This window comes from Danio rerio, chromosome 15 (assembly GCF_049306965.1).
Source record: "Danio rerio strain Tuebingen ecotype United States chromosome 15, GRCz12tu, whole genome shotgun sequence".
Lineage (NCBI taxonomy): Eukaryota > Metazoa > Chordata > Actinopteri > Cypriniformes > Danionidae > Danio > Danio rerio.
The window spans coordinates 46,048,350-46,070,931 of NC_133190.1; the positions used below are offsets into that span (position 1 = coordinate 46,048,350).

The window sequence follows — 22,582 nt, forward strand, 5'->3', positions numbered from 1 at the left end:
AAAACAAGACAATATGTTTTGCTTGTCTAGAAAATGCTTCTTGATTTGAGAACTTTTAGATATTTGGACTAGAAACAAGGCAAAAAATCTAAGTAAGAAAATCATTTTTTGCAGTGTAATGCGATGTCCAAAGACATGCGATACAGGTGAATTGGGTAGGCTAAATTGTCTGTAGTGTATGAATGTGTGTGTGAATGTTTGTGTGGATGTTTCCCAGAGATGGGTTGCGGCTGGAAGGGTATCCGCTGCGTAAAAACCTGCTGGATAAGTTGGCGGTTCATTCCGCTGTGGCGACCCCAGATTAATAAAAGGACTAAGCCGACAAGAAAATGAATGAATGAAATGAAATTAAACATTTTTAAATAAATAATGCACATTTTAATTTTAGTATATAAAATTAATTAAATTAAACATATTTCTAATGAATAATGCACATTCGAATTTTAGTATATAAAATAAAGTTAAATTAAACATATTTCTAATAAATAATGCACATTTTAATTTTAGCACATACAATTTAATAAATTAAATCTTTTAAAATAAATAATGCATATTTTAATTTTAGTAAACAAAATGAAACATTTTTCAAATAAATAATGCAAATTTAAATTTTTATGAATTAAATTAAATAAATTCAATTTAATTAAATAATTTAATTAAACAAAACATTTTTAAATAAATAATGCACATTTTAATTTTCGTAAATAAAATAAATTTAAATTCAATTCAACATATTTCTAATAAATATTCCACATTTAATTTTAGGATACAAAATTTTAAATAAATAACACACCTTTTAATTTTAATAAATAAAAAAATAAATTAAACATCTTTCTAATAAATAATGAACATTTGAATTTTAGTAAACAACATAAATAAAGATTAAATTAAACATATTTCTAATAAACAATGCACATTTTAGTTCTAGTAAATAAAATAAATTAAATTAAACATTTCTAATAAATAATACAAATTTAAATTTTAGTAAATAAAATAAATTAAATTAAATTAAACCTATTTCTAATAAATAATACACATTTGAATTTTAGGATACAAAATGAAAAAAAAATTTAATTAATAAATAATGCACTTTTTAATTTTAGTAAATAAAAAATTAATTAAACATTTCTAATAAATACTGCACGTTGAATTTTAGCACAAAAAATTATATATTTTTAAAATAAATAATGCACATTTTAATTTTAGTAAATAAAATAAAAACAAATTAAATTAAATATTTTTCAAATAATTAATGCACATTTTAATTTTAGTCACTAAAATAAAGTTAAATAAAAAAAAATGAATAATACACATTTAATAATAATAAAAAAAGAGTAATTTCATATATGATTTTATATTTTTCACTTACATCCAATACACAAACCTTGTATCCCCATGTTCAAAAATATGGAGCATATTAAAATCTTTTTTTTTTTTTTTTAAATCAGCATATTAAAACTATTTCATGTGACACCAATGCTGAAAACTCAGCTTCACATCACCGGAATAAATTACTATTTAAATGCACATAGTAAGCAGATCTTTTAAAACTGTAATACTATTTCACAATATTACTATTAATAAATGTTTTTAAAAATAAATGCACCCTTTAACCCAATAAAGAGCTTTGTGAGGTTTATCCTTCAGCTCTGTTTTCTGGTTCTGGTATTCTACTGGAGGATCAAGTTTTTGCATCAGTAAAAAAACACACAGATCTGACCTTTTGTAGTGTTTGTTGAAGGATGGGCTGTGTGTGAGAATGGGGTCCAAAATCAACTTTTTGCCACACCTGACAAAAGTGATGAAATGAGTAATGTATACGGCTATTCAAAACAGATGCTCTTTACAAAGACAAAACATGTTGCATATTTTCATACAATCTAGCAAGACTTTTGCGCTTTCATAAATTATTCTGTGTTTTTATAAGTGACTAAAACTTAAATCATGCAACTAAATACATTTTTTTCTACTTTATTGTAAAAAATTAAGTGAAATGTATGCGTCTGAAAACACTAAAGTAACAAATATAAGATCAAATAAAATGAATAAACACTATATATATATATATATACACATGGCGAACTCTGATTATTAAAGGACTATGTTAATAAAGGGAAAATGAATGAATGACACTGATTTTATGTTATTAGTACTCTGTGGAGAAACACCCATACACACTCACATTCACACACACTGTCATTTTTCCCAATTCCCCTATAGCGCATGTGTTTGGACTGTGGGGGAAACCAGAGCACCCGGAGGAAACCCACGTGAAGGCAGGGAGAACATGCAAACTCCACACAGAAATGCCAACTGACCCAGCCGAGGCTCGAACCAGTGACCTTCTTGCTGTGAGGCAGAAATGCTACCCCCTAAGCCACCTTTTTGTATCATAATTTATTTAGTAAACAAGTTTAAAGTACATATACTGAGCTTGAGAGGTGATGCAAAAAAGCTGGATTATTGCAATAAAATATATATAATATTAAATACAGGCAAAACCAACCACTGGGTTATTTTAGTTTTATTTATTTAATAGCACCACATTTAACCCAGTGTTTGGTTTTGTCCATATTTTTCTGACTTTAAATGCTTTAAAAAAATAATAAAATGTTTTATTGAACCCCCTGAAAAAATATTGTAAGGCTATATGTTTTATTATTTTTTTAACCCTTGTTTATTGTTCAAATTGACTACCCCTTGTTAATGTTTGTTTTGTTTTCCCCCCATTGACTTCCATTATAACGACATTTTTTATTGCAAAGCAACACCATATAATCATGCGTTCTTGATTGTTGGTGGGTTTTCTCTGTTGGGAAGAGCTAAAATTTTCATTGTTACTGTTTATCATCAGTTGGCAGCATTAACCCGGCTTTTGCAAAATGTTTCTGACTTTTATTTAGAGTAAAACAGCAGATTATAGTGTGTGTGCATAAATAGACTTACTATGTTTACCATGTTCTGAGAGCTGAACTGCTTATGTAGATTTTCTCAGACATATATAAAAAAAAGCCAGACTCTTTGAGCCAAAAGCTTTTCAAAAAACTAGCAACAATTAAGAATATACAGTAATAATATGGTGTCATGGGTTTGCAACCAAAAATGTGATTATAATGGAAGTCAATGGGGCAAAACAGCAAGCAAAATAACGAAAGAACAATACAATTGCAGGGTTTGTTGAGTTTTTGGAATAATTCAAAGCATTTTCCTAAAATTTGTGTCAAAGTATTATCACCAAAAATCACTCCATTTACTGAAACAGAGAAAGTTGAGGCCAAATTAAGACTCAAATTCACCCCAGTGTGGACAAAAACTCTCAAAACAAGCATACAGATATATAATATATCAGAAAGCAAGGCTCGTCATCGCTTTTCTATCATTCTATCTCTTAATCCGGGAGTGTTTATATTTGTCGCTACTGAAACACAAGTAAAAATAACCGCGCCATGTTTGAGGAAGAAAATAATATTGGCGGCGTGTGTTTGTTTTGCACAGGTGAGGGAGGAGCTGGATAAAGGTAAACGCGTTAACTTGAGGAAGCCCAGTTTAACGCCCACCTCCCTTCACACCACCGACTCTTTGACAGTTTTGGCATTAGGTATTAGTTCAGTCGTGAATCTGCGCATTCATACTCAGAACTTCAGCTCACACACACACAGTGGCTCACTCACTCTGACAGAAGAACCGCGCGATGAGTCGAGCCCCGAGGCAGGAGATTTTCACGCACTCCTCCGGTGTGTCCGGAAATAAGAAGCCGCAGAACACATACTCGAACCCACGGACCGGTCTGGGCGCCCCTGCACCACCGGTTCCCGCCACCGGGCTGTACGTGGACACCAGATTCCCGGTGCAGAACATGCCAGTTCAGAACGACCTAGTTTGGAGACGACCGAAGGTGAGGCAAAGTTTACCACACACGCACAATGTACAGCTATTTTTATGAGTAACGATTTTACACTGTCCAAACTATTCTGTCATCATACCCCTAAAAACAATCCTCATAGTAAGTAACCTGCATGTTTAGATTGTCAGAATACTTAATGTGTGATTTAAAATGTGGACCAAAAAAACGTCCCCACAAGGTCAACATTTACTAGTGTTGCTGTAGTAGATATAGGAATACAGTAGGTAAGGTAAACACTGTTGTGGACGCAGGGTTTATGTGTTTTCAATGATACTGACTATTCAGGGACTGTGATTGTTGTATTATATAGTTATGCACTAACAAGTAAAAAGTAGGCTAATCAATTTTCGCAATTAAAGAAAATATAGTATAAAAGCAAGTGGCATTAATTTTAATAACTCTTAATTTTTGATATATATTTTTAATTGAATTGTTTATAGAACCTTTAAAATACTCATTTTTTTTTTTCCGGCTTAGTTCCTTTTTTAATCATTTGTCGCCACAGTGGAATGACCCGCCACCTTGTCTAGCTTATGTTTTATGCAGCGGATGCCCTTCCAGCTGCAACCCATCACTAGAAAACATCTATACACACTCACACACACATACACTACGGACAATTAGCCCACCCAAATCACCTATACCACGTCTTTGGACTTGGGGAAACCAGAGCACCCGGAGGAAACCCACGCGTACACGGGAGAACATGCAAACTCCACACAGAAATGCCAACTGACCCAGCCGAGGCACGAACCAATGACCTCGAAAAGAAAATGAATGAAACGCCGAAAAAAAAAATGAATGGATGTTTTAGATGTTTGGTGAGATCATTCCAGGGAGGGACTGGGACAAAAATTCAGCCCTGGCACTATAGCCACACCAACCCACATTACCATACGTACTATTTGTATGACATTCTTGCCAGATTTTGATTATGTCTGCGTAACCTTTGATTGAGTCGGCCCCTCTTGAAACCATCACCGATTGGGCCACATGCTTAACATTTACTATTATTATTATTATTACTATTACTACCATCATCAATGTTATCATAATATTCACATGTTGCACGAGATAAAGGCTGCCTGCATGTAAAAACAATACATATAAATAAAAATAATAATAAAATAAAAATAAAAAACTGACCGGCCCACATTTAAAAAAATGGTCCAGCCCTTCTGGCATTTGCCAGAATTGCCAGATGGCCAGTCCGACCCTGGATCATTCCATCACTTATGAAAAGTGAAAATAAAGATTTAGCAATAAACATTCCTTACAAATGTTTTTGAATGCTTAGAATCTATACTAGGAAGATGGTTCCGGCTCTATGAACAGTACAATGGTTTAAAACAACTCTTTCACACTCTATAGTGCATTTAAAGCAAGATGCGTGAAGCTGGGGTGGGTGGGGAATTGTAGTTTGAAATGTCAAGGTTTTGTGTTTGTATGAATGTAAAGAACTGTCCAGGCTTGTCTCTGCAGCTGCTACACACAAACTGCCCAAAGGAAGACACAGTTTACTGGAATGTTTCCAGCTTTAAAATGATTTTTCTGACCTTTTTAATCTTAAAAATAAAGGTTATTGGCATTGATGGATCCAGGAAGCTTTAACATCCACATAACTTTCATATCCTCAAAATGTTCTTCACACCAAGAAAAAAAAAAAGTTTTAAGAACTGTGGACTGAAAGGGTTTTTACAGAATCGGAAAGGGATCTTATTTACGCCTATGGAACTTTTACTGTTCTTGAGTCAGAATTACTTCCAACACGAGTTTTTACTTTTGAGTTCTTAAAAGCACTTGCAAGAAAGTGAAGTTTATTTATAAACTAATTTCGAGAGGATCACGTGTTAATGATTGCTTGCAGCCGGTCCAGCATTATTCAATTTATGATTCTCTAATCAGACAATTCCTAAGCCACTATAAACACCCTAAGTTCCATGTCACAGCCATCTTCGTTTTGAAGAATCCCCCCTTCCACCCCTACTCCTCCTTTTCTAGATGGATGGCACAGTGGCCCATTGGTTAGCACTGTTGCCTCACAGCAAGATTGTCTCTGGTTCTAGTCTTTACCAAGCCAGCCGAAGTTTCTGTGCAGTTTACACGTTCTCCCCATGCTCACATAGGTTTCCCCCGTGTTCCCCGGTTCCTCCCACCGTCCAAAAACATGCAACTTAAGTTAATTTACTAATTCAATTCGGCACCATAGACATACTACTAGTAAGTAGTTATCTCTTTAAGAGCAATCACTATCTGTTCATTAGCTACTACAGTAGGGGAGTTCTCAAGATCTACCTGAGCTCAAACTCCCCTCTCGCCTTGCAAATGGGAGGGAGCCCCAGGCTCGAGGATCTTATGAGCTCAGGGCTCTCACTTGGGACAGAATGCCAAGAAAGCTTTATAGTCAATCATCAGCTAAGTGTGAACTCTTGAAATGAAAAATAACACTTTATAATAAGGCCCGGAATCTGTGAGTGCAGAAACACATTTTCACAGATTTCTGCAGATTTTTAGCCCATCGAGTCAATATATTTACTTGTGTAAATCTATGTAAATTTATATTTATTCAGCTTTTAAATTAATTTCAGTAATATTAACAAATATGAAAATATTCACATGATTTATTTACTGTACAGTTTGTAAAGTAATATTTTCTGTCTTTTGGTTGATATATTAAATGAGAGACTTGTTTTTTTTAACCAAATAAGTAGATCTAATTGTAAACATTGAAGTTAAAAATGTACCTTTTTAATTTCATATTTAGTAATGATACTCCCAAAATCATTCTGCATAAATCCGCAGATTTTTTTAACAAAATTTAGTGCAGAAATAGCTAAAAATGTCAGCAGATTCTGTCTGGTCCTACCTATGAGTTAATAATAATGTGTAACCTATAAACAAAAAACAACCATCCCGGATGGGCTTAATCACAATTATTTCATGGCTATATGTGCCACAATACATCAAAATTAGACACAACATTGTTCTGAGCTGTAATAGTTTATAAATTCTTTAATTAAATACGAAACTGACAGAAATGAAAACAGACACAAGATAGCGCCAAAAACTGAAAGATAACAGAAACAAAAACAGCTGATGGAGTATATACTAACCTGGGCGTGATGCACAAAATGGCGCCAAAGAATGGAAAACACAAAGCTGACACTAATGAAAACAGCTGATGGAGTATGCACTAACCTGGACATTATTCATACACAAGATGGCGCCAAACAGTCAAAAACACAAAGCTGACAGGAATGAAAACAGCTGATGGAGTATACACTAACCTGTGCATTATTCAGTCACAAGATGTGCCAAACAGTCAAAAACACAATGCTGACAGAACCAAAAATAGCTGATGGAGTATACACTAACCTGCAGATTATTCAGTCAAAAGCTTTGGATAAGTAAGTTATGTGGCTTTGAACATATTCACAGGCATAAATAAAATGATTCAAGGTTCCTGGATGAGCCTGTTTTATTTAGAGGTTGTTATCTCAGAATAACATAGCTTGGAATGTCACGACTGACCAATTAGACTATATATATATATATATATATATATATATATATATATATATATATATATATATATATATATATATATATATATATATATATATATATATATATATAGTCTAATTGGTCAGTAATGGTCAGTAATTTGTGAGTATCAGTAAGAGTATCAGTGAGTATCAGTAATGATACTCACAAAAAAATGATAAAATTATATATATATATATATATATATATATATATATATATATATATATATATATATATATATATATATATATATATAATTTTATCTTTTTTTTTTTGTCTTTTGCAGGAGATCTGTCTGTTTCCCCAGTTTATTGTGGATGGAGCCACTCGTATGGACATCTGCCAGGGAGTTTTGGGTGAGATTTTATTTCGGATTCTTTTTAAACAATAATAATAATACAGTTGTTTTACATTGCTGGTGCTTCATAAAGCAACATGTTTTTGTATCAAATAGTTTATTGTTTAGGAAATAGCTTTGGAGTAAAGCAGTGGTGCTCATCTGGGTCGCAGAATCACACAAAGGTTAATGCAAATAATACAGTGCAACACTTCCTCTATTTCTTTTGTTGTTACGGTAGACATGCACTGCACAATATGCCATCAAACTCTACAGCATTTCTGGTGCAGATTGAGCTGTGACTTAGAAACTCATTAAAAATCTAACATGAGGAGATTATGCTCTCTGTCCGGAGAAATATTAACAAGAACAACGTTGTTATACAGTATGTTATCATAGTAAAAATGTGTATTAGTTGGTGAGATGTTATTATTGTCACATTAGTGTCATACTTTTGGAATAATTAAAAAACCTTGTGAATGAAAATAATTAAATAATAATTTATAATGGTAACACCTTAATTTAAATACTAGTGTTATTGAGATATGGGCTGTTTATTTGTACTTATATAGCACATATTTTGCATAATGTTATTCTATATTCCTAATTCTACCTAATACTTCAACCAACTACTGCCTTAATAACTATTATAACTATTATTAAGAAGCAAATTAGATGTTTATTGAGGTAAAAGTAAATGTTAATGGCTTGTTAATAGCTAGAATCCTGGAAAATAATTTTGTCAAAACAGGAAGCAATATTGCTAAGAAACGAAATATATAATAATAATAATTTTAAAAACTTTATTAAATCATCTTATTAGAGTAATTTCTGAAGAATCATATGACAATGAGAACTGGAGTAATATTGCTGAAAAGTTAGCTTTGCATCACAGGAATAAATTACACCCTACAATATATACAAACAGATAACACTTTTTAAAAACTGCGAGCTTTAGTAGTCTGTCATAAAAAATCCCTAATTTTAATTTAGAGTATTTTTTATGACTATATTTTTGTACACGTTTGATAAAATTAAGCAAAACACTTTAAAGGACCAGCGTCAACTTCTTTTATGACAAACTATTACAACCATAATTTAACCCCCCCCCCCCCCCCCCCCCCCCCAAAAAAAAAAAAAACATGTTTTACGTGGATTAAGTTAGGGATGAAGTGCATCCGGGAGGTTGTTATCACAGAATAAAGCTCAGTAGGATTGTTGGCAATCTGACACAAAGCAGAGCACTGTTGAATAAAGCTGTATTCTGCAAAAACAATGTGGATGTACTTTATCCTGCCTATAACAGAACTGCTTCCCACAAAACATCAAAATTAGAAACAAATTTTTGTTCTGAGCCACAATAGTTTTATTTAAATTTTTTAATTAAATGCAAATCTGACAGAAATGAAAACAGCTGATGGAGTATACACTAACCCGCACATTATTCAGACACAAGATGGCGCCAAATAGTCAAAACTGCAAAGCTGACAGAAACGAAAACAGCGGATGGAGTATACACTAACCTGCGCATTATTCAGTCACAAACAAAAACAGCTGATGGAGTATACACTAACCTACGCAATATTCAGTCACAAACAAAAACAGCTGATGGAGTATACACTAACCTACGCAATATTCAGTCACAGGATGGTGCCAAACTGTCAAAACCGCAAAACTGACAGAAAATAAAACATCTGATGGAGTATACACTAACCTGCGCATTATCCAGTCACAAACAAAAACAGCTGATGGAGTAAACACTAACCTGCACATTATCCAGTCACAAACGAAAACAGCTGATGGAGTAAACACTAACCTGCGCATTATCCAGTCACAAACAAAAACAGCTGATGGAGTAAACACTAACCTGCACATTATCCAGTCACAAACGAAAACAGCTGATGGTGTAAACAATAACCTGCACATTATCCAGTCACAAACGAAAACAGCTGATGGAGTATACACTAACCTGCACATTATCCAGTCACAAACGAAAACAGCTGATGGTGTAAACACTAACCTGCACATTATCCAGTCACAAATGAAAACAGCTGATGGAGTAAACACTAACCTGCACATTATCCAGTCACAAACGAAAACAGCTGATGGTGTAAACAATAACCTGCACATTATCCAGTCACAAACGAAAACAGCTGATGGTGTAAACACTAACCTGCACATTATCCAGTCACAAACGAAAACAGCTGATGGAGTATACACTAACCTGCACATTATCCAGTCACAAACGAAAACAGCTGATGGTGTAAACACTAACCTGCACATTATCCAGTCACAAACAAAAACAGCTGATGGAGTATACACTAACCTGCACATTATCCAGTCACAAACAAAAACAGCTGATGGTGTAAACAATAACCTGCACATTATCCAGTCACAAGCGAAAACAGCTGATGGAGTATACACTAACCTGCACATTATCCAGTCACAAACGAAAACAGCTGATGGTGTAAACACTAACCTGCACATTATCCAGTCACAAACAAAAACAGCTGATGGAGTATACACTAACTTGTGTAATATTCAGGCACAAGATGGCGCCAAACATTCAAAACCGCAAAGCTGACAGAAAAAAAAAGCTGATGGACCATACACTAACCTGTGCATTGTTCAGTCACAAGAGGGCGCCAAACAGTCAAATCTGCAAAGCTGACAGAAACAAAAACAGCTGATGGAGTATACACTAACCTACGCATTATTCAGTCACAAGAGGGCGCCAAACAGTCAAAAACAGAAAGCTGACACTAATAAAAACAGCTGATGGAGTATACACTAACCTGCACATTATTCAGACACAAGATGGCGCCAAACAGTCAAAAACACAAAGTTGACATTAATGAAAACAGCGGATGGAGTATACATTAACCATCACATTATTCAGTCACAAGATGGCGCCAAACGGTTAAAAACGCAAAGCTGACGGATACAAAAACAGCTAATGGAGTATACACTAACCTGAGCATCATTTATTCGCAAAATGGCGCCAAACAGTAATAAACACAGCTGACAGAAACAAAACCAGCTGAAAAAGCGTATACTAATTCATTCACATGATGAAACTTGTTTTATCTGTCTCTCTGGCAGGTGATTGCTGGTTCTTGTCTGCGGTGGCATCTCTTTCTCTCTATCCTGCCCTTCTGGATCGTGTGGTTCCCGCAGGCCAGGGTTTTCAGCAGGGATACAACGGCTGCTTCTGCTTTCAGGTTAACACGGTGCGCTGCTATACAGAATAAAGCAGCTAGGACGGTCCTAATGCAGTCTCTCTGTCTGTAGTTTTGGCAGTACGGCGAGTGGATAAGTGTGAAAATCGATGACCTTTTGCCGACATGCAACAATCAGCTGATCTACCTGCACTCCGCCAGCAGAGATGAGTTCTGGAGCGCGCTGCTAGAGAAAGCTTATGCCAAGTCAGTGGATTATTTGCATGTTTAAAGGGGCAGTTTACACACAATTTTTTTATTTTGTCATCATTTAATCAGTCTTCTGTTAGTCAAAACCCATTCGAGTATTGTTTTCTTCTGTTACAAAATAAGAGTGGTGGGTGGCGCAGTGATTAGCACGGTTGCCTCACAGCAAGAAGGTCACTGGTTCGAGCCCCAGCTGGCAAGTTGGTATTTCTGTGTGGTGTTTGCATATTCTCCCTGTGTTGGCGTGGGTTTCCTCCAAGTGCTCCGGTTTTCCCCACAGTCCAAACACATGTGCTTTAGGGAAATTGAATAAACTAAATTGGTCGTAGTGTAAGAGTGTGAATGAGTGTGTATGGATGTTTCTCTGTACATGGTTGCAGCTGGAAGGGCATCCCCTGTGTAAAACATATGCTGGATAAGTTGGTGGTACATTCCTCTTTGGCGACCAGTGGCAGTTCTAGTTTAATAGGCATCTTGGGTGAACTACCCCATTTTTCAATAAATATAACAATTTATTATTATTAATAATATTATACAATTATTTTTCTGAATAAATTACAGAAATCAATCCTAAAAATGACTGGAAAAGATGTAACAACTGGAGTCATTTGCTAAGATCACTTAAGAAATATTTTGCATGAATATTAATTATGACAATTCTATAAAATACCAAAAAAAGAAAAATGTTTTATAGAATTATCTGTTAAGACCTGACCCATGGGCAAGAATGAATGTTATGAAGTCTTACCTTCCTGACTCTTTATACCTACTTTCTGCTTTATAGCTATGCTTAGTGAAAGTAACATCATCACAAACTTTAGTTTTGTTGACTTGCAAAACTCGCAGCGTGCCGACACCCTTGCACAAAAGGCTGTTTTCGTGGCGTGTATTTTATCTGAGTGCATGCAAACAACTGGGATTCACACAGGAGCGTGTGTGTGGCGTGCGGGAATGATTTTCTGCAGGCATGCATCAGTTTGCTTTCACCAGTATTGTTTCGATTGCACATACAGTCTTGCTCGTGCAAAATATGGCAAATTTTAATGCCCCCTAACGTCTTTATTCTGGGATTGCCACACTAAATTAATACGTTTGCATAAAGTAAATCGTATCTCAATACTTGTAACTCGTGGCTGAACTATCATAGTACGATGCATCATTTGGGAAAATAACTATTTAGTGACGAGGGTTTCCCAAAACCCATAGTTTTTAGTCGTAGATCCATCGTTTGAACCACGTTAGTTAACGTAAAACACCCATAATGATGCTCTAAACTGGGCGAAGGAACTACTTATTTAGAGAAAAACAATATTAGATTTGTTAAAACATGCACTCGCTTTTAATTTAAATATATGTAAATGGCACATAGGGTTTGCTTTACTAATATTATTAAGAAGTTGAACATTACATATTCTATTCTAAAACATATCACTTACAAAAGCTAACACGTATTCTAATATGATATAAATCATATAAATAAATAAATGATGAGGCTATTTATTATAAAATGAAATGTAATATTTATTATTTATTGGAAATGAAAAAAATCATACTTTAATAATAATATTAATGATATTAATGATGATGATGATTATTATTACTATTATTATTAAGTAGGATTTTAATTTTTTTTCAAAAGTCTACTTTTACAATTTGTAAACCACAGCAGAAAGTTCTATCCAGCAGGCCCGTGTCATATACAGTACAGTTACTTAATAAATAACCCACTGTATTTTAAAAGAATTAACGTATGCTATAAAGTTTTGTTTTCACAAGCTTTGTAGACGTAACATAAATTCCGCTTTTAAATAATAGGTCACCTATAGCTTTCGCCTTGAGGCTGTGTTTAAAATGACATTAATGTTTTCAAAGTGCACTGCGAAGGGAGCACAACTGTAAACATGAAGATCGCTAAAACTGAACTGTCAAAATAGTTTTAAAGCAAATTACACCTAAGAGAGATGACCTTAAAGCTTTTTTCATTTTTAATAATTCCAGCTTTGAATGTCAAAATGTTCTAAATGAATAGGGCATAGGGTGGATAAGTGGGAATAGAACACAGCCAGGAACTATGTTTCTAACGACAGCTCCAGAGCTGTAGTTTCAAGAGCTCAAGTTTGCGACGCAGTTAAACGAATGCTATGGGGCGGTATGACGGCCTTCCTTTTTGCGCTTACTGTCTGACTGCTTACCTCCGTGTGGACGGCTGTTCTGCTCTAACCAGTTTGTTCAGTTAGCTCGTCATGTACGTTGGCAGACTTGTAACGCAGAGAGAAGACGACCACAACGAGTCTAGTGAAGAACAGTTTCAGAAATCAGGTAAGACAAAAACAGAATATAAAAAATAAAAGAAACAAGTAAACAATAGGGTGAGAATGTAGTAAAATCCGAAAACGTGATAAAAATCAGATGAGGGCTTTTCTTTTTCTGGATGGCTTTTGTAAATTGTTGGTTGGGTTTAGGGAAGGAGGAGGGTGGGTCAGTCGATTTGTCGGTCAGTCAGTCATTCAGTCAGCCAGACAGTCAGTTAACAGCGGCCTCTGGTGGGTTTACGCGAGAACAGCAGGTGCGAACAACACTCGCAAGAGAAATATGAGATATGAAAAAGCATACACAGCAGCCTCTTGTGGATTCGTAAAAACAAAAACTGCAAAAATATGTACCTCCTGGGACGTATTTCGCAGTCTCCAGAAACCTACATGGGTCTACGTTTTCAGAATGAGCCTGGGTTGAACTTTGGAATAATTGCATGTCCAAGTAGCAATACGCACTCCGCTTTCCTTAGTCACTGTTATTGCTCCTGTTTTCTTGTTTCACAGGCTGAAGGGAGGTTACAGTGCTCTGAATATGGGTTTCCCTCATGAGGCAATGGTGGACATGACAGGTGGGATTACGGAGGTTTTCATGGTGGCGTCTCTGCCTCGGGCACTGGGTTCATTCCTGAGGTCTTTACTGGAGAAAGGAGCTCTGATCAACTGCGCAAACTCACAGGTTTACATACTCTTCATTCATTCACTTGTTTTTCTGCTGCTTAGTCTCTATTTCAGAGATTGCCACAGCGGAATGAACCACCAACTATTCCAGCATATGTTTTACACAGCGGATGCCCTTCCAGCCCGTCTTTAAAATATTTTTTTAGCTATCAAAGTATCCTGGAAAATGCATTACATTTTCCATAGATATCTTGATAATGATGGTCAAACTACTTACTTAAAGGGCACCTATTTTACCCCATTTACTAAAGGCAAGATAAGCCTTTGGTGCTTCCAGAATGTGTCTGTAAAGCTTCAGTTTAAAATACTCGTCAGATCATTTATTATATCTTTCAGAATCTGTCAATTTTGCTGTCTGAGTACAGTGTAGCTGTTTTTGTAGCCTGTGGCTTTAAATGCAAATGATCTGCTTCTGCCTGCCCACCCCTCCCACGTGCGTGTCTGCTTCTCCTGCGTTACATCAGATAAACAGCCGCCAATGACAGAGACAGACATGGATGAAGCTGAAAGGCAGCTCATTAGTCAAAAATAACAAGTATGTTTATTTCATGTATTTGCATTGGAGTGTATTCAAGCCTTTCCGAAATGATGAGTCACACACAAATGTCATTTGCTAACCTATTTATTGGCCAGTTTCTACTGAGTGGTACAGTACGGTTCGGTCTACTTTTATGGCAGTTTGAACTGTCAAAAGGTATCAAAAAGTGAACCGTACCACTTTTAGGTACCCTTTTTAGAAGGAGAAGAGCAGAATCTACTCTGTGCCCTATAGTTGTTTACAAGGCCATCTAGGCGCGAGCGTCTGCGTCTACATTTGAAACAACAACTTCTTAAGCTGTTGATAATAACGTACGCATGATTATTGAAGTGCTTCTGACATCTGATCCTTTCAGAAATGGACAAATGTGAGAGTGAAGCATGAAAAAACAAGAAGCCAGACAAAAAAAAAACCACATTGTTTCAGCAACCCGAATCATAATCAAACTGCAATGTTTCACTATTATCATCTCCTTTTAGACTATTATGAACTCGGAATCACTGATTTACTCTCTAACAGAGGTTACATGTGCTGGTGAAGATTAAAGACACAGATGAGAGGTTTGCACTGACTGTAGGCCATACGTTGCATGTTGTTTTTAAACCCAAACAAGGACTAAATGTCTGCTGTGTGTAGTTTTTTTGTAATTGGTAACATATCGGAGACTGTAAGGGGCTGTATGTGTTCATATATGTTCATTTATTTATTTATTTTATATAATAACATGACGTTACAGTCGTTGATCTGCAGATATAATTAAATCATGTTCATAGAAACGTTAGTAATATACATTTATACACAGGTATTTATGTGTATATGAGCAACACAGTGCAGTAGGTAGTGCTGTCGCCTCACAGCAAGAAGGTCGCTGGTTCGAGCCTCACCTGGATCAGTTGGCGTTTCTATGTGGAGTTTGCATGTTCTCCCTGCATTCGCGTGGGTTTCCACTGGGTGCTCGGGTTTCCCCCACAGTCCAAAGACATGCGTTACAGGTGAATTTGGTAGGCTAAATTGTCTGTAGTGTATGAGTGTGTATGGATCTTTCCCAGAGATGGGTTGCAGCTGGAAGGGCATCCACTGGGTAAAACATATGCTGTATAAGTTGGCGGTTCATTCCACTGTGGCGACCCCAAATTAATAAAGGGACTAAGCCGAAAAGAAAATAAATAAAAGAATTTATGTGTATAAGGCATCTGTTTTGTGAGAAATGCTTCTTGTATATGTGAACGACCCGTATAGCTTTACTTTGAGCGAGATTTCTTCGAGCGAGAATGACGTCGACTGAAACTTTCTGTCGTACACCAAGCCCACCATTGGTATCCTTTTGGCAGTGGAAATCCAAGCCTGATAAAGGTGACCCGTACTGACCTGTACTGTACTGTACCACTCAGTGGAAACGGGCCACACATATGGGCGTTTACTGACAACATGTGGCTGTGGTGATTATAGTGGTTACATAGCAATTTTACTTTCTTTATTACAAACAGGCTCTGTTTTAAAAACATTTTAAACTTATGAAACTTATAAAAATCACAGAGTTGGAACAGATCTTTTAATCTCAGTTTCTTTGCAAAAAAAGCTATTTTTACATGTGTATACATGATATTATAGAAACATGCTGCCTGCCAATTAATTGCGGTCAGCCTTATAATGGGAGGCATTTGGATCCTATTTTAACTTCTGTTAATTTGAAACTTGTGTTTATTTTACTCCAATATGTCTGTGGAGATACTATACCTACACACCGTTCTGTCCAAACAGCTTACAAAAGTTGGTTTTCACCATAGGTGCGCTTTAATAAGCTAATTTAATTCCATCATTTTGTTCCAACACAAATTGATTGTATGGATGCCACCATTTTTTTTACAGTCTACTATTACAAATGTCTTAACTTCTAGATGAATTTATAACTGCAATGTGGCTGTATTAAATGACATGTTTAGTACATCTGCATTGACCCCAGGCTGAGTTTCCTGCTCGAGGGGACATTAGTTACAGCTCATTGATCAAAACCTGCATGTTTGAGCCTGCAGTCCAGCTCTTCAACCAGCAGTGTGTGTTGAGTATAATCATAAGATTGATAACGTAAGCTTCATTTTCCAACTCTTTATCAAAGTTTAAATAGCCAAAAATTACATATTCATACAGTAAACAAAAAATAACAAGGCAAGGCAAGGCAAGTTTATTTATATAGCAAGCACATTTCATACACAGTGGCAATCCAAAGTGCTTTACATAAACAGGATTAAAAGAGACAACTATAAGAAAAATAAAAACAAATAATATAAAAACAGATTAAAATGTGTTAAACAGGTTATAAAGGAATGAAAAAGAAAAGAAAGACACAATAGTGCGATCTGGCGGATGTAGCACAGTGCTCATTCAGTAAAGGCACAGCTAAACAGTTGTGTTTTCAGTCTTGATTTGAATGTGACTAATGTTGGAGCACATCTGATCATTTCTGGAAGCTGATTCCAGCAGCGGAATTCACCGTTTTGACTGAACTCTTGGAATTTCTAGTTTATATGATCCTAAAGATCTGAGTGATCTGTTAGGTTTGTATTCAGTGAGCATATCTGTAATGTATTTAGGTCCTAGGCCATTTAGTGATTTATAGACAAGTAGTAATACTTTAAAATCTATTCTGAATGTAACTGAGAGCCAATGTAAAGACCCGAGGACAGGTGTGATGTGCTCTGATTTCCTGGTTCTGGTCAGAATCCTGGCTGCAGCGTTCTGAATGAGCTGTAAATGTCTGGCTGTCTTTATAGGAAGACCGGTGAGGAGGCCGTTACAGTAATCCACCCTGCTGCTGATAAAAGCATGAACAAGTTTCTCTAAGTCCTCGCTGGAAACGAAGCATCTGATTCTTGCAATGTTTTTGTGGAAGCACTTTGTTCTTTATAAATTTAGATATCTTCCACCAGAAACTTTTTGTATATTGACAATGCCAGAAAATATGATGTACTGTTTCTTATGGTGCGTTCACACCAGACGCGGCACGCACGTCAAGCGTGAGTGATTCACATGTTAAGTCAACGCAAACGTGCGAATAGACATCCTGCGGCGCGATACGAACGAATGGCGCGGAGCGAATGACGCAAATTGTGCGAATGTCGCGGTGCATATACCTCGATACGCGATAGGCGAATTGAGCGTTTTGCGCGTTTGAGCGCTTAACGAGCGTTTAGCGCGAATCTCTCGAGTTCGAAAATCTGAACTTCAGCAGACATTTGCGCCGCGTTAACCTATCAGAAGCTTGCTCTTGTGGGGGCGTGATTGTGACGTAGAACCTGTTGATGGTGTCCCGGGGGAAATCCTCCAAGCGACACTGACAACAAGTCATCAAACTGGGCTTGGCTCCGTCAGAAGCACCGATGAAAGCCTCCGTCATCCAGGTTCAGTTTTTGGAGGAGTTTATGAGCTCACAGAGCTGGATGCACCCCTGAAAGGATGTAGTGGACTCAGACAGGACCCTAAACGTATCGACGCTGTTTTTCAGTCTTCATAAAGCACATAAACACTGTTATTTTCTTCATAAAATTCATGTTAGCCATTTAACTATGAAGCAAGAGTCACCGGACAGACAGAAGCCCTGCCCATCACGCGAATCCGCGTCTGTTTTGAAGTGAATTTGACAGGCGAATGAAGCGGATTTGACGCGGGAATGAAGCGGGGGTTGACGCGCGAATGAAGCGAGTAAACTCAAATGTTCACACGGCTATTAACGCGCAAATAGCGCGATTTATACGCGCGTTCCGCGTCTGGTGTGAACACAGCATTAGTATAATGAATAGAATGAACAACTGGCATACATGTCTTCATTAAATCTGGTAGGCAAACAGTTCCTTTTCGAAGTCCGGTGTTTTCTTAAAGGGATAGCTCACCCTAATATTCAAATTTACTCACTATTTGCTCCTGCAACATGTGATTTCAAACATTTATTAGTTTATTTATTCGGATAAACACTCTTAAGCCCTGCTCACACTAAGATTTCAGCCACGATCTGAGACAAATTTGCGAAATCCTAAAAGATTCCTGAAATCCTCAGCTAAAATCTGTGATCTTTGATCGTGGGTTTGACATGTTCACTGACAGCCCGTCACGATCAGGTTTTTCCTATGATGAAGTTCTGGCAGTGTCAGAAGATTTCAGACACTTTCATTGACAACAGCTGCGATGAGCATCAATACAAGAACCAATAGGAGCGCAGAATCTGATGGCGCAATCCATGCGACTCAAAATGATTCAAATCAAGTGAGCGAGCGAATTCAAATGAGCGAGCGGAAATGTCAAAACAGTGTTTTCTTCCTGGTTTTATTATTGAGACACTGCGTGTGCAAAATTGCCGCTACAGATTGTTTGTTTGCTGTGAGGAATCATTTCAGAACATGGGATAGTGAAAGTGTCACAGGTGGATTTCTTCATTCATTGTCGTTCAGTCCGACTTTATGACAGCTGAGATCTTACAGTGTGACATGAGAGCCATGTTCATGCAGTCTGACATGCTACAATCGTTCAGGATTATAAAAAAATCACACAGTGTGAGTCGGCCTTTAAAGATATTTTGAAGCAAGCTGAAATCCTGTAACCGTAGACTGTAATTCGAAAGCGAATACTATGGAAGTCAGTGGTTACAGGTTTTTAGCATTCTTCAAAACATCTTCTTTTGTGTTCAACAGAAGAAAGGAGGTCAAGCAGGTTTGAAACACAAACGATGATGGAATTTTCAGTTTTGGGTGAACTGTCCCTTTAAGACAGGTGTTGTTTTGTGAAGGTATTTCATTGTCTTGTGTCTTTTGTGTGTTTGTGTGTGTGTGCGTGCGTGCGTGCGTGCGTGCGTGCGTGTGTGTGTGTGCAGGGTCCCCTTGAGAAGAGTAATGAGTTTGGGATTTTGTTCAGACATGCCTATTCTGTGACCGCTCTGGAGACGGTGAGGAGAAATATCTACCATAGTAGTTCAACACTATTTTTCTTTCCCTGTTCTTTGTCAAAGCAGCTCTTGAGTTGTAGTTAAAGGCAAACATATTAGCCCTTCTGTAAAATATGTAATCCAATTATTTCCCATGTGCCTTTTAATGGAGAGAAGATATTCCAGACACATTTTTAAACATAATATTTGCAATAAATAATTATTAATAACGCGCTTTTATACTATTTATACAAATACGAATACAAATTTTTGCTATTTCTGCAGTAGGCATGGGATGATAACCGTGTTTAAGGTATATTTTAATTTTCTGCTATACCGTTCATGAGGTATAAATAAGATTTGGTATTTACGTTTTTTTTTTTTTCTCCCAGCAGAAAAGATATCCAAAGGTACCATTTTAAATATTTAAGAAATCTGTGTTTTTGAAACTAGTAAAGACAGCCGAAGTCAATTATTGATTTGAATTATTCAGCCTGACATGTTTACTGCTCCATAATATTATGAATGTTTCTCAAAATAAAATATATTGTGTTCAAAGGGGAAAAAAGGTTTTGTTTTTTACACATACATTTAAAAAGAATATATTTTAGAGCAATATTCACAGCACCGTGATATCTTTATCTGAGGTTATCATACCATCAAAATCTTATACCGGCCCATGCCTATTCATCATTCAGCACATCGTTTTGTAAACAGAAATAAATCTGTGGATTTATGAAGAATGATTTTGGGAGTATAAAATTGTAACTAAAAACTTAAAACATGAATTAATATAATAATAAAAGTAAATAATATTAATAATATATTAATAATCATTATAATTATCTCATCTTATCTCATTTTCGTCCACTTATCCGGGGCCGGGTCGCGGGAGCAGCAGTCTTAGGAGAGAACCTCAGACTTCCATCTCCCTACTCCCTACGACAGAGCTCCTTACCCTATCTATAAAACTGGATTCATACTTTCGCCTTGCACCACATCGCGCACCTCCGCTGACTGCGCTTACGAAATGGACAAGGCTCTTATACTTGCTGCGTTCGCGGTTGTGATATTCTTTAAAACGGCAGAGAGCGATCAAAAGAAACTGACTGTAAAGTCAGACAGATAAACAGAGAAGTAGGAAGTTTCCGGAACTACGTCATATTATTAATATCATTCAAGATTTTTACATTTATTGTTTTTATTTTAGTGATTGTAAGGATTTTCGTAACCATTAAAGATTTTTTTTATTTAACTTTGATCCATCAATTGCTTTTGTTCCTGTCTTGAACAGTTTTACCTAGTATAATTTATTAAAATATTACTGACTACAGAACATGGGTTGCTCTACAAATATATGTTTATTATGGCAAGAATAAAAGCATAAAAGTAGACTTACTAAAAAATACAAATGTTTTTTTTTTTAGATTTAGCCCGCTGAGCCCCGCTCCACAATTCACACATTACTGGCTGGCAAGTTTCTGTCCTCTTCTTATGCTAAAAGGGCAATAATGGTCCAACATTCCTGACCATGATCACCAATAAAGTCTAGTAAAACAGGCCATCAGTATTGTAAAGCGACAGGTTCAGATATTCTTTTCCAGTCATCAAAGAAATTATTTGTTCCTTAATTATAGTTTTGTAAGTATTAAATTGTTTTAAATTCTAAATTAACCAAATACATCAGTGTAAAACCCATGAATGGTGGAAAAACATATTTCTGTAATTGTGTAGCTGGGTTTCCGCTTTTGTCATGGCCTCTTTTGGCTTTAACAAACTTATCCCTCAAGTTTTTTCCAAACTTTTTAACACAAGCTTTCCTCCTTTCTCACGGCTGTTGCAATTTCTTGCCAAGAGTTATTGATCATCTGGTTATCTCTATGATTACAGATCTTAAAAATGTCTGTGTACAGTCATACTATTTCACACAAAGTCTCTTCAATTATTGTTTTTTTAATTTTAGACTCTTAGTCCATATTCAAAAACATAACAAAGAAAAAAAAACCCCACACAACACACACACACACACACACACACACACACACACACACACACACACACAATCATAAATATAATTATCATCATTTAAAAAAAAACGTGCAAATATTTTTTCCAGTGTTTCAGATACCAGGAGTGGTGTCACTTAGGTAATAAAATGAATCAAATAAACGTTTTGCATGATAGTTAATAAAGTTATTGAAATTAATATAAAAACTAATAAATAAATATTAACACTCATTTACATAAACAAATAAATAGACTCAATGATGGGCTAGAAAATCCTAAAAACTGTGGCTTATTCTGCAGCCATAATCATTTTTTCTTAAGAGGGCTAATAATATTGACCACAAATAAAATTAGTTTTGATTTTTCATTTAATTAGTTTATCAGTTAGTATCCCAGCCTATTTTTCTCCAGAAGAAAAATATAATCATTAATACCGCAAAAAATGTTCTTGCTTTGTTAAACAGCACTTGGGAAATATATTAAAAAAGGTCAAGAAAATTTACAAGCTAATAATTGAGTCTTCAACATAGTTTCAAAAAAGGTGTCTGAATAATGATTAGCGATCCACAAGAGGGCGCTATCTATCAGCTTAACCGCACTCTAGTTCTGTTTCCTGCAAAGTTAAGCTGAGTTTGATGTATGTGTGTATTTCAGGTAAAGAGCACTATTGGTCCAGTTCAGCTGGTGCGGATCAGGAACCCGTGGGGTAAAGCTGAGTGGGAAGGACCCTGGAGTGACAATAAAGGGTATGAGGACTGTGTGTAGACCCTGTAGTTTGTTCATTCATTTTCATTTTGGCTTAGTCTCTTTATTGATAAGGGGTCGCCACGGCGGAATGAACCGCCAACTTATCCAGCATATGTTTTACGCAGCGGATGCCCTTCCAGTCACAACTCAACACTAGGAAACACTCATACAGT

At 36.1% G+C, this 22,582-nt stretch overlaps 1 protein-coding gene across 4 annotated transcripts in view; it reads left to right on the forward strand.

Moving 5' to 3' along the window:
* The first annotated feature begins 3,561 nt into the window (after positions 1 to 3,561).
* The window catches only part of zgc:85932, a 42,914-nt gene continuing 23,893 nt past the window's right edge, over positions 3,562 to 22,582 (forward strand). For 2 of the 4 annotated variants that reach the window (XR_012390433.1, XM_073922901.1), the window contains exons 1-7: positions 3,623 to 3,895; positions 7,737 to 7,806; positions 10,890 to 11,008; positions 11,079 to 11,212; positions 14,032 to 14,203; positions 19,605 to 19,676; positions 22,317 to 22,408. Coding sequence is in view for 3 of the 4 variants with exons in the window: in XM_073922901.1 (XP_073779002.1) it covers positions 3,692 to 3,895; positions 7,737 to 7,806; positions 10,890 to 11,008; positions 11,079 to 11,212; positions 14,032 to 14,203; positions 19,605 to 19,676; positions 22,317 to 22,408 (863 nt within the window). In the remaining variant the exon portion in view is untranslated. 4 annotated transcript variants of the gene reach the window in all.